Source organism: Cucurbita pepo, chromosome LG06 (genome assembly GCF_002806865.2).
Source record: "Cucurbita pepo subsp. pepo cultivar mu-cu-16 chromosome LG06, ASM280686v2, whole genome shotgun sequence".
Classification (NCBI taxonomy): Eukaryota; Viridiplantae; Streptophyta; class Magnoliopsida; order Cucurbitales; family Cucurbitaceae; genus Cucurbita; species Cucurbita pepo.
In genome coordinates, this window is record NC_036643.1 from 925,424 (window position 1) to 941,976 (window position 16,553).

A 16,553-nucleotide genomic window follows, 5' to 3' on the forward strand; every position below is an offset into this window, starting at 1 on the left:
CCAATCTGCCCGCTCTAACACAGACACATTCCAAATTGGTGTGGCTCTTACTTTCAAAAACTCCACTGCCATTTTGAACCCATTGCATCATCTGTTATCTCGAATTTGGATTTGGATGAGTTAATTGAGAATGGGACCAGAAATGATGGCTCCATACTCTGAAACAAAAGTTGGGTGAGTGTGATTATGATGCCATATTATTAACACAAAACAATAATGTTGCTCCCTCTCTCAAGCATTGGGCATCAGGATTTAAGTCTGCACAGAGTTAGAGTTGGTATTATCGGTAATAATGGAGCTGCAAGGCTATGATGAAATTATACAACCACACACCCCTCCCCACCCCTACTCCTTAAAAACACCACCGCCTCAATCATATCAAAAATACGCATCATTTACTTTCACATCTAACCAAACTTGGAATTACTTACTGAATCAGGAGAGGCAGAGGATTATGGGAGGTTGAAGATCTCCACTAATTACTTGTGGATGAAACAGATCATGAGTCATTGCCGGCTATTAATAAATTTATAATCCTGCCTTTTCCTTTCCCATTAAACAAATTAAAATAGCAACTCACTATCCTTTTCCCTCCATCTGTCTCCATCACCAAGTGGATTTTCAGCTTACCTTTTTGTCATTTTCTTAATAACTCAATGTTGCGTGATGACTTCAAAATTCTCGCACTCTAATTGCTAGCTGATATTGTCAGCTTTTTTCTGTTACGTGTTGTCATCGGCCTCACTATTTTGAAACGCATCTACTAATAGAGATTTTTATACCCTTTTGAATATTTCATTTTTCTCTCTGATCGATGTATGATCTTGTTAAAGGGTGTTCTTTTAGTCGGGTTTTAAGAGTCGCCGTGTACGGCGGAGTGGCCCAAAATCCCACCGGCTGTCCCCTCCCGAACACAAAACATAGGGGAAAGCGAAAAAGAAAAACATTGGTTTCATTTGAATTTCGAACCACGTAGGTTTAGTTTGTGAAGGTGCTGATTCCAATTCCATGTAATCAATCACTGTCCATCCAGGCTTCCCAAACAAGATGAATCAGCACATTCCATTTCCTTTCACAAAACTCTGTCGGCTAATTTTTATTAACTAAATGCCTTTCTCTCTCTCTCTCTATCTCTGTCTCTGTCTGTTTCCATTCCTGCTTTCTTCTTGCTTGGAAACAGTCATTAGTCCACGCATGCTCCTTTTCCTGCCGCCCCTCTTCCTTGTTTCTAATATCAACTTCTTCCCCTGTTCTCCCTTCACTCAATTTCTTCCATAAAGTTTCTTCCTTTTCTCCATTCTATGTAAAATCACCAACAGGGGAAGGTTGAGGTTTTGAAAATGGCCGGATCTTCAGCTGTTGCTGCAGCTGCCGTGTCCATTGCAGTCCTTGCGTTGTTCTTGATCGGATTGTACTTTTGGTGGCGGCGGCGGCGGCGGCGTCTTATACAATCAGAAACTGTTGAGACGTTACAGAGTGTAGAAAATTCTCAACAGCAATCAGGTTCTCGGACTGTGACGCTTCATCACCAATCTGAATCAGAGGGCAGAAGGCGACTCAGTAATTTTTACCCTCGTGGGGTTTCTCCAAAGCCTTTGTTCAGTTGGGACGACAGCCCTTCGCTTGTCAACGACGCCGTCGAAAATGGATGGACCCAATTCGCTTTTACGGACTACATGTCGCTATCTTCTCCAACTTCAAGATCCCGATTGTTGGGTTTGTGTACGGCCGGAGAGATCGAGAAGGAGATAGCAGAGGCGGAGATTAGCTGGGAAGTGAGTCAAGGATCGGCCGATTTCATGCAAAAGATTAGGCTTAATTCTGGGTTTAACAACACCATTACCAATACAATCTCTTCTTTTCCCTCTGCTTCCTCTGTAATCAGAACTGCTCTGCCATTACCGGGCCCTCCCCTGGCGTCCTTCCCGCAAGAAGCGTATTTTGAGATCACTATTCTGTGTATTTCCGGCGATGAAAATGAACCCACTGGAGCCGCGAAAGAAGGGGAGAGGATCAAATTGATACCCGAGAATCATTGCTCGAAGACGAGCTCGGAGTCTCTGCCTTATTTTACATCTAATAACAAAGTAAGCAACGTTGAGGAATCGAAGCTCAATGGGAAAGGCGAGGATGATGAAGCAGTGGAAGACGTGATGCTATCCATTGGGCTTACTTCCGGCACCTCCGCCCCTTCTAAACTTCCCGGCAGCTATTCCGGCAGCATCGGATTCAACTCCAATGGCTCTGTCTATCTCGATGGTAAATTCCCAAAAAAGATAATTCCATTCGATTTCAATTATCAAGTAGAAGTTCTAATTGTATGATTGGTTTTGGTTCAGGCATCAAACTAGTGTTTGAATCTGAGAGAGAAGAGTGGGGAAGGGCGGAGAAGGTGATCGGATGTGGGTTTGATCCGAAACAGAAGAAGGTGTTCTTCACGGTGGATTCGGAATTGGTGCACGTGATCCATTGCAAGTCGGAGGAATTCGGGAGCCCATTGTATCCGACTCTGGCGGCCAACGCGGACGTAACAGTTTTGGTAAATTTGGGGCAAAGCATGTTCAAGTACATAACAGCTCAAAGAACACCAAATCCTTGCTTTGTAAGTCAGCTTGTGAATGCGGCGGGTGGGTTCCATGGCAATGGGTACGAAGATAGCAGAGAGCTTTTCTCGATGGGAATGATCGATTCCCAGTGGTTTAGTCGGCTTACTCCCAAATCCACCAACAATCTTGTTGCCGATCATCGGGAGGACGATGAGATGTCCGATGAAATTGAACTTTTTGAAATTGTGGTGGAAGATGAAAAACGAACGTAACACACACACACACACACACAAATTTGCAATTCCAACAGCGTTGTTTGTGAATATGAGCAAACTGAGATTTGAATTTGCATAAACAAAGAAAATCAATTGACATTTGTTGTCTTAATGCTTCATTCTCTTTCGATTCAGTGCATGCTTTGTTTATATGATTCTCACTTCTTCCTTCAAATTTGTAGTTAAACTCTACTTCTCCCCTCCAAGCACAAATGTAACTAGAAAGTGTTAGCACAATGGTACGATATTATCCACTCTGACTCTGAAAATAGTATTCCTCACCTATAAACTCATGATCTTCCACTAAATTAACTAACGTGTGACTCGCTCCCAATAATCCTCAACAGAAAAGTATATATATTAATCGAAATCGAGAAGATAATATAATTTCGTTATGACCCTATTTATCTAACGGAAAAAAATGTTTTCTGCTTCTTCTCATTTCCCGTCTAAACAGGGAATCCCCTCCCCATCTGAGGTGAGTCTTCGTTCGTAAAATAGACCACTCTAACTTCACGTAGCGACATTGTCAACTACCACCCGTTTGAATTAGTGTAGTTGTATAGTTGACGATTTGATGTTTTATATATTCCTTCTATTAAAAAACCACTCTTAGTACGGTTTTTTTTAGTATATATAAATTATTAAAATGAGTTTTTTTTTTATTTAATTTGAGTTGATTTTGAGACTAATATAATTTTTTTTTTTTTTGGAAGAAGTAATCGATATATTAATGTTTGAATTTGTGATTTATAAAATAATAATAATAATATATTTTGTTGGATGGTGGGATGTATTACAAATGGAATTCAATGCACCTACTCTAATTTCCCAAATTTAGATAATGCAACTAAATATTTAAACATTGATTATAGTACTTTTATTTTCTCTTCCTTATTAATTAAATCCCAAACGACCCTTTTCATATCAAAAGTCAATCAGTTGAATTTGTTATAAAACGGCTTCACACTATTAATTTTATTCATGATCGAATATTTGGTATCAGTGTTCGTTCAATTTAACAACTTCGACTCTATATTCTCCATGGCGTATGAATCTTCTTTTCATCTCAGTAATTATATAAAAAGAAATTAGAGAATCATAAATGAATTTAAATTTTATTTAAAATTTAATATCTAAATTTAAGTTTCATCCATTATACATTGAGAAAATAAAATATAATAATTATGGTTGAGATTTGAAATATAAATAATAGGCTTTTAATTTTGGTTGGGTTTTTAAACCGAACTGGGCTTGTGAGAGTTGGAAGAGAACGTAGCCCAGAAGAGTAGTTGAAGGGAACAGAGAGGCCCAAAGGTGTGGCCTCCGTCCCTTGCTTCATGGGCCTAGCAGGTGCGTGTATAGGTTAAAAGGTGCGTGGATTCTGTTTGGATCTCCTCCTTTCAATCATTAACTCCATTGGATTTGGAAGGAGCCCAAAGCAGCATGTGATATAAAGATCATCTCCCCAGCTTTTTAATGGGTGAAAGTGCATGCACACACTGCACGCCACAGATGAAACTCCAGTTTTACGCCCAAACCCGCTCGATTTCCTCCGCTTACATCAAAGACAGACACATAATTAGGAGTCCCCAACGCTCTCTCCGGGGGCCAGCAATCATGATAATATCAAATTAAAATCCTAATTCCAATCATGTCCTGTTCCATAAAAATGTACTTAAGTGCCGCTATCTTCAAACTCCTCCTCCTTTTGGATTTGGGTTTGGATTTGGATTTGGATTTGGATTTGGATTTGGATGGAACTCATTATTCTTATTTCATATAATTAAAGGGTATTTGAGAATGATGGTGTAATGTAAAGGAGGCGGAAGCATGTGATGCAAAAAGCTTTACATAATAAAGTTGAATAAAGCAAAGCAAAGCCCCTACATACCCCATAACCAAAATTGACGTGTCTCTCTACCTTTGCCCATGTGTGGCTGTGCTTGGGGCAACCGTTGTTAATTACACTAATAAATGGGATGCCTTGCCTTTAAGAACATTCAAAGCGTGGGGGATCAAGGGAACATGGGATATTGTTTGCAACTTGATTAATTGGCGATCAACCTCAATTTTAGTACCCATCTTAAATTAAATATCATAATATTGCTTGTTCATGTAGGACAAATGGGTAGAGCTTTGAAGCTTGCTTCACCTGCAAACAGGGTAACGGTCGGATTTTGAGTTAGGTTGAGAAAATTAAATTCTTTTTTTAATAATATTATTATTATTATTATTATGGAGAGGGTAAGATCTCATCTTTTACATCTGTAGCTTCTTGTTTCTTCGTGTTTCTTCCATCTCAAACAAAAGAGATGGAAAACCTCTCTCTCTTTGAAAGCTGATTGCTTAGCTTACAGTCCACATCTTCTAAAACGCATAGGATGGTTTTTTTTTTCTTCTTTTTTGTTTCCCTCTTTCAATAACACCACCAAACCTACCCAACCCAAGATCTTAAAACAAAATAATTCACTCAAGAATTAAAAAGGAAGCAACTCGAAGACCAAACAATTCCAGTCTGTTTACGTATCGTTATTAGTCTTACAATTTTAAAATGCATTTGTTAAAGAGAAGAAGAATGTTGGGAAGGTGGGTATGAATGGAATGAGATGGAAAAGGGGTTTAGAGGGATTGTTGAATAGAATGGGTTTAGGGGAATAGAATATGGTGAAAGGATTAAAAGTGGAGGGAATGAAGAACATAGGTGGAAGCATATAACTTTTAAGGAAGCTTAAGAGTGTAAAGTGATTGAGGGGTTTGGGGTGAGAAGGGTGGGATGGAAGCGTAAACGTTGGAGGTTGGTTGGAGAAAAACAAAAGTCTACTCACTCCATACTTTATGATGGCCCTTGCTTATCTTTCTTCAAATGCTTACCCATCCAACAATTGCCTTACCCCAACTAACGCCACTCACATTTCTGCATCACAAAAATCTTCGTCCTTTACTCACTTGTTATGCCAATTTCTATTTATCACGTGAGATCCTACGTTGGTGGGAGGGTAGAACCAAAGTTTCAAATAGAACAATAAGACAACGTACATAAACTATGTCATTACACTCTGTATCCTACAAAAGGAGGAATACACGAAAGATTTTTTCTTTTGGAATGTTTTGGATCTAAAAAAATTTGAATGACCAGAGGAGTTTATGGATTAGATGGGGCGTTGAGTTTTAATGAAACAAACGTGTCGTGAAAATTTTGAATACTGACATTTTGATTGTTGATACATTATGGGTTCAATTAACTACAAATTGAGTGGTGTCATTTAATAACCTATATTTAAAAATTATGTCAACTTCCTCTTAATTTCTATAGCATATAAATTATGCTGTCATTATTGCAAATATATTTGGATTTATACTCAAAATAAAAAAAATAAAAAAAGAAGTTTATGTTATTTTCTTTTTAAAAATCAAAGGTGAAAATATGGATGTAAATATTATGATGCTATAAAATGGTTGAATTTAATATTTGGAGGAGGGGTAAAAGAGTAATTTTGAGAAGGGTGGAGGGAGGTTATGGCTGAAGACTTGCAAGTGCGAGGTGGTTGGAGTCGTCGGTCGAGGGTGGAGAAAGAAGGAAAGCCTGAAGGACGCAAGGAAAGTTTAGGGAACCTAAGTAGGTTATGTTAATGCCCAAACAAGGTTTCATAAGGACCCAAGATATTTGGAAAAGGAAAAGGATGGGAAAAGAAAAAGTAAGCTTAAAGGGCATAAAGGTAATTTTTCCAATTTTTAAGAAACTTACCGGATTTTTANTATTTTTCCCTTCCATCATCCATCCCTTGCCTTTTACTTCCTTCCCCCGCCGCCGCCGCCACCACCACCACCACTACCACCACAACCTCCTCCTCCGCCCCGTTCCTATGGGTTAGGCGCCACCACCGTGCCCGCGCGCGCGTGTATTGTAAGCGTACACGAACAGGACTGGAGTCCACATCAGGTGCACGTGCTTGGTTTACTGTTCCCAATCTCACTATATTCTCGGGGGGAGATATCGCGAGATGCTTCTACTCCATGATTCCATAATACGGATACCGTGCTATTGAAGAAAAGAAAACAAAATCCCTACGGCGGTTGTCAGCCTCACCCAGGACACGAGAGGAAGAAGAGGAAGAAGAGGAAGAAGAGGAAGAAGAGGAAGAAGAGGAAGAAGAGGAAGGGCATTTCGGGAACGAGGAGAACCAAAGTTTCACACACCCAACCGTCTGTGCTGGTGTGTAGTGAAGAGTAAGGAAAATGATAGTGGTTTGGTTGTTGTCCCAGCAGTTAAACTCTCTAGCTCTACAGTTATAACCCATAATACCCTTCTAATTCCTCAACTACCCCTTCTCCTTCTCCCTCTCCTTTCAACTATTTCACTTTCCTTCTTTCATTTTTTATTCTTACATTGTCTGAAGCTCCCATTTCCCTCCCCTTAGCTTCTTTTGAGCTCTTCTGGTTGCTCTATCACTTTCTCATCCTACCCCTCCTCCGCCACTCTCAGACAATGCCAGCCGTGTTCCCTCAAAGATTCATCTTCCACTGCTAGACTCTCACGTGCATAATCATCTCTTCTTCTTCTTCTTCTTTCTGGAATTTCTTTTCCCAACATTGTCTTTCTCCTAATCTCCCTCTGGCTGCTTCTTATGGAAGCTGGGGAGGATTGTTGCGTCAAGGTCGCTGTCCACATCCGTCCGCTCATCGGCGATGAGCGGCTTCAAGGGTGTAAGGATTGCGTCACCGTCATCTCCGGGAAGCCTCAGGTACTTTTCACACTCTCCCAATATGGATGTGGGTAGCTCCGACCTCTGGATTTGATTGTGGGGAGACGTGGGTAGAGGTGGGTAGAGGTAGAGAGGGGGATTACGTTTTTCTCAATGCCTACTTGCTTTAGGGCCATTTATTTCTTACCATACATTGGAGTTCTTTAATTTCCAGGTTCCGAGAGATCTAGATCTACTTCTGTAATGCCGTAATAGGCTAGATGGGTCTTTTTGTTCATTGACCCTCCTCTCAGATTCACCTCTGATTTTCACTTCGGCCGCTTTCCGATTCTAATTTGGTGGGGGGCAGTGGCTCGGGTACACAATCACTGTGGTAATATGGCGGCTGATGACGACGTTGTATTAAAATACTACTTAACCGACCCACTCCGTCTTGAAAGTTCCTTGGCCAAATTTCCCAATCAGGGAGCTGAAATCATCGCCCCGTCGGCATGATACTAATTTCCGGGGGCGGGATTTCTGCTAGTCTGATGGGTTCCCCCCTTTCTTCTTTCGAGTCAATTAACTTTCATTCATTTTTCACCTTAAAGAATTTTACCTGCGTTCTTCATCCATTCACCCAACGAAGAAGCCGTCATAATTACTTCGATGACCACATTTACTGTCCCTCTTTCATTTGTGTGTCAATTTAAGATCATAACTTTATAAAATGCATTTCATATACGAGTATACTCATGAATGTTCTTGTACGCGTGCTTAATTATGTTTTTAATTAGTGAGATTACATCTTATTTTGATTCTGGGGCAGGTACAAATTGGTTCCCATTCATTTACATTTGATCATGTCTACGGTAGCACGGGTTCACCCTCGTCCTCGATGTTTGAAGAATGTGTTTCTTCGCTTGTTGATGGTTTATTCCAAGGCTATAATGCTACCGTTCTAGCCTATGGTCAGGTATAGTAACTTCAGAGCAGTGCCGGTCATATGATGTCTCGTGCTATCCAGTTTTTTTTCTCGTGTCATACGTTTCTCATCTTAGTTGATAGTTTTGATTGATGCAGACTGGATCTGGGAAAACTTATACTATGGGCACAGGCTTCAGAGATGGTTGTCAGACAGGAATCATCCCTCAAGTCATGAATGTCCTGTTCAGCAAGATTGAAACTTTAAAGGATCAAATGGAATTTCAATTACATGTTTCCTTTATTGAGGTTGTTGTCATGATCCTTTCCTTGATGACTTTTTTTTAAGAAATTATTTGTTCTCCCAAACATTCTCGGTCCTTGTGCAAAGCTCTTACTATAATTTTTTATGGAAAAGATTCTCAAGGAAGAGGTACGAGACCTGCTAGATTCTTCTTCCTTTAGCAAAGTGGAGGGTGCCAATGGACATGCAGGGAAAGTAACTCTACCTGGGAAACCACCAATACAAATTCGTGAATCGTCAAATGGCGTCATCACTCTAGCAGGTTCTACAGAAGTTAGTGTCAACACATTGAAAGAAATGGCCTCTTGTCTGGAGCAAGGATCACTGAGTAGAGCTACAGGAAGTACGAATATGAATAATCAGTCGAGGTAAAGCTTCCAAATGTACAATCGAAGTTATTTCTCTCGGGAATAGAATGTCTAGGAAAAAGTTTACATATCTCTTTAAGTTTCAGCTAGCCACCAAGAAAATTTATGGGTAGGCTTTGTGGCAAGTGTTAGAACCTGTGTATAACATCATCAGATATGGGGGTCTTTGAGCCACGAATTAATGATGTTCTGAGTAGAATAATTTAATACCCTTTGGAAACTTAAATTAAATGAGAATCTTAGATACTGACTCTGTTCCTGAATTTTATGATCTGTCTATAGTCGCTCACATGCCATCTTCACCATCACATTGGAGCAAATGCGTAAACTAAATCCCGCTTTTCCTGGAGAAGGCAATATTGAAAACATGAGCGAAGAGTATTTGTGCGCAAAGTTGCACTTGGTAGATCTAGCTGGATCTGAACGAGCCAAGAGAACCGGTTCCGATGGTTTACGTTTCAGGGAAGGTAGGTGGCATGGTTTATCATTCATTGGTGTTCATTTCTTTGCATGTATTCGTTCACTCATCGTATTGTATTTTCTAATAACAGGAATTCATATAAACAAGGGTCTTCTTGCACTTGGTAATGTCATCAGCGCTCTTGGTGATGAGAAGAAGCGCAAAGAAGGGGTTCATGTTCCATATAGGGACAGTAAATTGACTCGACTCCTACAGGTTTGGTTTCCATGTAGATTGTCTTTTTTAACACGAGTACTGTTACAATTAGCCGTCCTCTTTTATAATTTTAATTGTGGAATGAATTACTTGATAAAGAATCCCATTGAAAGATGAACCCAAGAAAATTGTTTTAGCCCAGAGAGTGAATCATCAAATTGTTTCTCCATTTTGCAGGATTCTCTTGGTGGTAACAGCAGAACTGTTATGATAGGTAAACTTGTAATCTTGGTTTAGTCTGAAGCATAAGTGTATCTCTTTCTTCTTTGTCAGATCCATCCTTTTTTTGTGTCATTCTCACCTAAGAAGCACATACTCTTCAGTTTTCGCTAGCATTTCCGTGTCTGTCAGATGCTTGGACACCCCGACACTTGTTCGACATGTATCGGACACTTGTTATCATAATGGATGTGTTAAACACTACAAAGTCAACATAGGCCCAACATTTGTTAAACATGTATCAGATACTGAATTTGAATAAGTTTGAGAGAAATGCATCAAACTCATTTTTTTAAGCATATAAGTGCATTAACCTATTGACTTTGTATTTTCTTCTGGTATAAAAATGATGTATATTTTAATAAACGTGTCTTTGCCATGTCCATGTCCTACATTTTTAAAGAATGGCTTACCACAGTGTCCGTGTTTTGTCGTATCTATGTCTCGTATTCGTATTCGTATTCGCATTTCTTAGCTTCCCACAACCTCACACATCTTCCCCCCATTGTTAGCTGAATTATCAGGGCATTTGTTGGTCAATATTTGAAATGAGTGCATCTTATTGCCTTACAATGGACCTTTTTCTCCACAGTTGCCGTTGAGCTTGATCTCCCATACCAATAGTTCCCTTCTTTTCCTTCTCCTGTGTCTGAAAATTTCATGATCTTTGCTATTGTTTGTTAAAAGTTATTTTTTGTATGTTCTTCCTATAATAGAATTGTTTTACTATCTTAGCCTGCATCAGCCCTGCTGATATTAATGCTGAGGAAACCCTCAACACTTTAAAGTATGCAAATCGAGCTCGCAATATCCAAAATAAGCCAATTGTAAGTATATGGAAACTCCTTTATTTGTCTTTTGGGATGATGAATACTATATTCTTTCTATAATGAATAGCCGGGTATATATCCTCTTCTTCATTGCGGACCAGGTCAACAGGGATCCCATGTCCAATGAAATGCTAAAGATGCGACAACAACTCGAATATCTGCAGGCAGAACTTTTTGCACGTGGAGGGTCTTCTTCTGATGAAATTCAGGTACATGATTATGAAACACTTTATAACTCCACATTTCATTTACAACATTGTGTAATTTGTGAAACATTGTAATAGGTTCTCAAGGAACGGATTGCCTGGCTTGAAACAGCCAATCAGGATCTCTGTCGTGAGCTTCACGAATATCGTAGTCGATGTAGCACTGTGGAGCAATGTGAAACAGACGCCCAAGTCTGTGCCCAAGTATGTGCACCCTCGACCTTTTCCTTTGCTTCCACAAATATGTTTATCTCCCAGAAAGTTTGTATGTGAACCTTGAATTTATCTTTCAGGATGGTATAAAATGCTCTGTTAAAAGTGATGGGCTCATAAATTGCTCGGTCAAAAGTGATGGGCTCAAAAGAGGCTTGCAAAGTATTGAGTCGCCTGATTTTCAAATGGTCGAAACCATGTCGGGTATGGCCTTATCTAAGCTTACTAGTAATATGTTGCTTTCCTTTCCATGTTTTGTTGTTTAAATAGCTTTTACTAATTATTGTTTCGAAGTTGGCAGGTGAGTCGCGTGAAATAGATGAAGAGGTGGCAAAAGAGTGGGAGCATACACTTTTACAGAATAGTATGGACAAAGAATTGCATGAACTAAACAAACGTCTAGAGGAAAAAGAGGTAAGTTTTGAAAGATGACAACGGCAGAAAATTTAATCTTTCAATTTTATGAGGTTAACAAAACTTATGAAGACGGTTTAGTTATTATATGTTAAGAGTATGGAAATCTGCTTTTGTTTATGTTTAGCGTTTTTATCCTTCGGTATCATTTTAATTTACATGTTAATGCCTTTGTAGACGGAAATGAAACTTTTTGGAGGATTTGACACAGCAGCTCTGAAGCAGCATTTTGGGAAGAAAATTGTGGAACTGGAAGATGAGAAAAGAACTGTCCAGGTTATCCTCTACTTCAGTAGAATCTTTATCATTTTTGTGCTGTAATTTTGCTCATTCTTTTCACTCCTGCAGCAAGAGAGGGATCGCTTATTAGCTGAAGTTGAAAACCTGGCTGCTTGTTCTGATGGTCAAACACAGAAACTACATGACGTACATTCCCAAAAACTCAAAACTCTTGAGGCTCAGGTGATTAAATCTCTCTCTTTTTAGAGAGCCTTTGTTTTCACATGAGGAAGAAATCCTCCAATATAAGTTCTAACCATTTTATTTTTTAAAATTTATTTATTTACAGATTCTAGAACTCAAGAAAAAACAGGAAAACCAGGTTCAGCTACTAAAGCAAAAACAAAAAAGTGATGAAGCAGCAAAAAAGTTGCAGGACGAAATTCAATTCATAAAGGCTCAGAAGGTAAACCCTTTATTAATCTTGCGTATTTTCACTTCTATTCTTTTCTCTCCATTTGCTGAGCCTTGTAACTCGAAGGTTCAATTACAACAAAGGATGAAACAAGAGGCAGAACAATTTCGACAGTGGAAAGCGTCTCGTGAGAAAGAGCTCCTCCAGGTAACTCAACTGCCAGAATCTGTGTTCTCATCTTAGTTTTACATTAGAATTATTATTGTGATCTGTTGCCAGAGTTGGTGTGACGGTGTTACTTTTTTTGGCTGCAATATTTTGAAATGTGTTTCATCTCATTATGCATTAACTCTTTGCTATTGAATGGATCGACTATGTTTCCTTGTATCTGTTATTCACTATTTTGTTGACAACTTTAGCTACGAAAGGAGGGCAGGAGAAATGAATATGAAAGGTACAAACTGCAAGCTCTAAATCAGCGGCAGAAAATGGTTAGTACATCTTGCTTCCTTATTCATCATCCATCTGTCCTATTTCCTTCAACTCTGGCCAAATACGTTTATCCTAATGATTACAAGGCTCAAATGCATTGAATGCTTGATTATTATCTCGCAGTTTGGTTCTGCATGTAAAATTTGGCCACGTTTCTTGCCATCTATCATCAATATACAATTACTTGTTTCAGGTTCTTCAAAGAAAAACAGAGGAGGCTGCAATGGCCACTAAGAGGCTGAAGGAACTTCTAGAAGCTCGGAAATCTAATGGTCGTGAAAATTCAGGTATTTTCTTACTTAGAGTAGAGCAACTCTTGTAAGGCAATGCAAGGTGTGTAACTTGACAATACCCTGTTCGTAGGGGAACTGTTTTCCTGCTTGGACCATTTAATTGATTTAAGACTCGATTCTTTTCTGTTGATTTTTTCAGGTATTACAAATGGAAATGGAATGAACGGGCAGGTACTTTCTGGGCTGTTTCATTGCTTCCCTCCCTATTAAGTAGGCTCAATCCCGTTTCTAATGGAAATTTCTCTTTCTAGAGCAATGAGAAATCTCTACAACGCTGGCTTGACCATGAATTGGAAGTGATGGTGAACGTGCATGAAGTCCGTTTCGAATATGAAAAACAAAGCCAAGTGTACGTGTCATACGAGACCTTACATTGTATTATGAGTAAAATAAAATGTGAATATATATTGATTTTTCTGCAATGCAGGCGAGCTGCACTTGCGGAAGAGTTATCCATGCTGAGGCAAGTGGATGAGTTTGTTTCAAAGGGCCTCAGTCCTCCCAGAGGGAAAAATGGTTTCGCTAGGTAAGCATTGTTTTCAAACAAAATAGTTCACCTTCTAGGTTCTCACATAAAGAAGTGGATAGTATCTAATTTTTGCATGATCAGAGTGTCCTCTATGTCACCAACCGCAAGAATGGCCAGAATAACATCACTTGAAAACATGCTAAGCATATCCTCAAATTCCCTTGTGGCGATGGCTTCACAGCTTTCCGAGGCAGAGGAGCGAGATCGTGCCTTCACCAACCGTGGACGTTGGAACCAATTGCGCTCCATGGGAGATGCTAAGAATTTGCTTCAATACATGTTCAATTCTCTTGCTGATGCACGGTAATTATTCTGCTCCTGTCACCGATATTTTTTCTCGGATTAGAGATACTCATTCAATTTCTTGGATCGTGAGTTCATCTTCTTAGAACATGTGAATCGGAACTAGCATTACATCTTAAGGGTACAATTGATACCCAAAAAGGGCAATTCAAAAGAAAATTTTTGGAAATTTTGGAGCTATGCAGCCGCCATTTTTTCCTCCGTGGGCCTGCAAGTTGAAATTGGAATTTGATGAGAATTGATTGATATTCAACCTTTTCCATGTATATAATCCTTTTTAAATCAGAATATTCACTTCTCTACCTAATTTTATGTATCACTTTGCTTGTTATTTACAGGTGCCAATTATGGGAAAAGGAACTAGAAACAAGGGAAATGAAGGAGCAACTGAAAGAACTTGTGGGACTGTTGCGACAGAGTGAGACACGTAAAAAGGAAGTAGAGAAAGAGCTAAAATTGAGAGAGAAGGCTGTTGCAATTGCATTGGCTTCATCTTCACCGGTGAGTATGACCATTACAAGAAATCCTACTTTGGCTTGCTGAGTGAAGGTCTATATTTCTGCTTAGTGGCTAATTTGGTACGAGTTCGAACTGTTCAAGCTGGAATATGAATAAACGCAGATACTTCATCCGTCGATGTTGAAGTTATAGGACCAAATCAAAACCTCTTTTATTAGAACCATATTTTGGCAAAAGCTGTGAAATATTTAACGAGGTGCATGGACAGTTATAGAAATGGCATAGAACCTGTGACCTTTTTGTGTAATAGTGTGAGATCCCACGTTGGATGGAGAGGGGAATGAAACATTCCTTATAAGGTGTAGAAACCTATCCCTAGCAGACACGTTTTAAAACTATGAAGCTGACGACAATATGTAATGGGTCAAGGTGGACAATAACTGCTAGCGGTGGACTATTACAAATGATATCAGAGCTAGTCACCCGGTGGTGTGCCAGCAAGGACGTTGGGCCTCCAAGAGGGGTGGATTGTGAGATTCCACATTGGTTGGAGAGGGGAATGAAGCATTCCTTATAAGAGTGTGGAAATCTCTCCCTAGCAGACACGTTTTAAAATTGTGTGGTTGACGGCGATACGTAACGGGCCAAAGGGGATAAATTCTACTAGCGGTGGGCTTGGGATGTTACAAATGGTATCAGAGCTAGTCACTGTGCGGTGTGCTAGCAAGGACACTAGGCCCCCAAGAGGAGTGGATTGTGAGATCCCACGTCGGTTGAAGAGGGGAACAAAGATTCCTAAATGTGTTTTCAAACCGTGAGGCTGACAGCAATATGTAACAGACCAAAGTGGACAATATCTGCTAGGAGTGAACTTGAGCTGTTACAAATAGCATGCAAGAAAACTTGAAACTTTTCGAGTCACTGATCTAGTAATTAGTGGTAGCTTGAGATCTATATTCAATTAGTGATGATAGAGGGGACACTACCCACATCTAATTCCTAGCTTTGCTTGATCTTGCCATTTCATCCCTCATCTTTCTTTGTAAACATAATTAGAAATCTGTCTCATTGGTGACTTTGCTTATTTTCAGGTCCATCATGAGCATGAGAGTACACCACCTACGTCGAGACACTTTGCTGATGAATTGGGAGGTTCTTTGTCCCCACTGTCGGTACCAGCCCCGAAGCAACTCAAGTACACAGCAGGAATTGCCAATGGTTCCGTTAGAGATTCTGCAGCATTCCTGGACCAAACACGAAAGGTTACGATTTTCCCCATTCATTTACTGTCTTAGGAGTTGAGCTCACATTTTTCTTAGTAGGGTCTGCTATTAATGCAGATGGTACCAATTGGAAACTTATCAATGAAGAAGTTAGCCACTGCCGGACAAGCTGGAAAACTATGGAGATGGAAGCGAAGTCATCACCAATGGCTATTACAGTTTAAATGGAAGTGGCAGAAACCATGGAGACTTTCAGAATGGATCAGGCATAGTGATGAAACAATAATGAGATCAAGGCCTCGACCACATGCTCTGCCTGCTGGGATGTGATATTTGGTGGTTTTGGGTTTATTGTCCCCCAAATATCATTTTGACTTTCAACTATGATACCACCTTATATCACGGGAACAAATTGGAATAAGTGCAGGTACTCTTCTTGATTTTAAAACCAATTGGAGTAAGGTTAAAATTCTGCTCATATTCCTTAATGACTTCTGATTCATCCATTTGTATCTACTTGAAGCTGACATGATCTTTTTCCAATGGCAGCAGCTGAAGTCAGAGTTATATGATCTCTGCATTTTCTTCAATGGAAAACCATTTTGGTAGATTTGTGATTTTGGATTCTTTTTCGTTGTGGTTCACATTTGAAGCATCTTGTAAAGCTTGTGTGGATGCTACAAAATGGGTCACCCGACTAGCTAAGAAGGCCGCAAGTGCGGGAACGAGGCGAGCATAGATACGACGGATAGATAACTCGCTGAAGATAGTTTTCTAATGTTCTTTTCCACCCTCCTTTGTATATCTTGTCAATAGCAAGAAAAGGAATGCAGGAATACACGTATGGGAAGTCTTTTAGTCATTTGGTTTTTCTTTGTTTTGAGGACATTATTGATTTGTTGAAAGGAACTATTAGGTCGGAGGAGAGAAAAAAAAAAAAAAAAAAAAAAAAAAAAAAAA

General features: G+C 39.6%; 2 protein-coding genes across 4 annotated transcripts in view; both read left to right on the forward strand.

Moving 5' to 3' along the window:
• LOC111797260 (kinesin-like protein KIN-4A) overlaps positions 1 to 16,521 on the forward strand; it is a 34,707-nt gene extending 18,186 nt beyond the window's left edge. The window contains exons 2-27 of one of the 3 annotated variants that reach the window (XM_023680217.1): positions 7,392 to 7,566; positions 8,336 to 8,482; positions 8,590 to 8,739; positions 8,849 to 9,102; positions 9,385 to 9,569; positions 9,654 to 9,778; positions 9,956 to 9,992; positions 10,733 to 10,824; positions 10,929 to 11,036; positions 11,112 to 11,237; positions 11,327 to 11,450; positions 11,548 to 11,660; positions 11,838 to 11,936; positions 12,009 to 12,122; positions 12,229 to 12,345; positions 12,421 to 12,501; positions 12,714 to 12,785; positions 12,980 to 13,073; positions 13,219 to 13,250; positions 13,331 to 13,428; positions 13,507 to 13,605; positions 13,690 to 13,911; positions 14,250 to 14,412; positions 15,462 to 15,632; positions 15,711 to 16,020; positions 16,143 to 16,521. In XM_023680217.1, the coding sequence (XP_023535985.1) occupies positions 7,450 to 7,566; positions 8,336 to 8,482; positions 8,590 to 8,739; positions 8,849 to 9,102; positions 9,385 to 9,569; positions 9,654 to 9,778; positions 9,956 to 9,992; positions 10,733 to 10,824; positions 10,929 to 11,036; positions 11,112 to 11,237; positions 11,327 to 11,450; positions 11,548 to 11,660; positions 11,838 to 11,936; positions 12,009 to 12,122; positions 12,229 to 12,345; positions 12,421 to 12,501; positions 12,714 to 12,785; positions 12,980 to 13,073; positions 13,219 to 13,250; positions 13,331 to 13,428; positions 13,507 to 13,605; positions 13,690 to 13,911; positions 14,250 to 14,412; positions 15,462 to 15,632; positions 15,711 to 15,923 (3,153 nt within the window). In that variant the 5' untranslated portion in view covers positions 7,392 to 7,449 and the 3' untranslated portion in view covers positions 15,924 to 16,020; positions 16,143 to 16,521. Of the gene's footprint in view, positions 1 to 6,949; positions 7,567 to 8,335; positions 8,483 to 8,589; positions 8,740 to 8,848; positions 9,103 to 9,384; positions 9,570 to 9,653; positions 9,779 to 9,955; positions 9,993 to 10,732; positions 10,825 to 10,928; positions 11,037 to 11,111; positions 11,238 to 11,326; positions 11,451 to 11,547; positions 11,661 to 11,837; positions 11,937 to 12,008; positions 12,123 to 12,228; positions 12,346 to 12,420; positions 12,502 to 12,713; positions 12,786 to 12,979; positions 13,074 to 13,218; positions 13,251 to 13,330; positions 13,429 to 13,506; positions 13,606 to 13,689; positions 13,912 to 14,249; positions 14,413 to 15,461; positions 15,633 to 15,710; positions 16,021 to 16,142 lie in introns of those variants that run through there. The other 2 variants (XM_023680216.1, XM_023680215.1) reach the window with 2 other exon arrangements.
• LOC111797261 lies at positions 1,112 to 2,920 on the forward strand. Its single transcript, XM_023680218.1, has 2 exons — positions 1,112 to 2,259; positions 2,340 to 2,920. The coding sequence occupies exons 1-2, from the start codon at positions 1,341 to 1,343 to the stop codon at positions 2,816 to 2,818; spliced, it is 1,398 nt and encodes a 465-aa protein (XP_023535986.1). The 5' UTR covers positions 1,112 to 1,340; the 3' UTR covers positions 2,819 to 2,920.
• Positions 16,522 to 16,553: the final 32 nt, after the last annotated feature.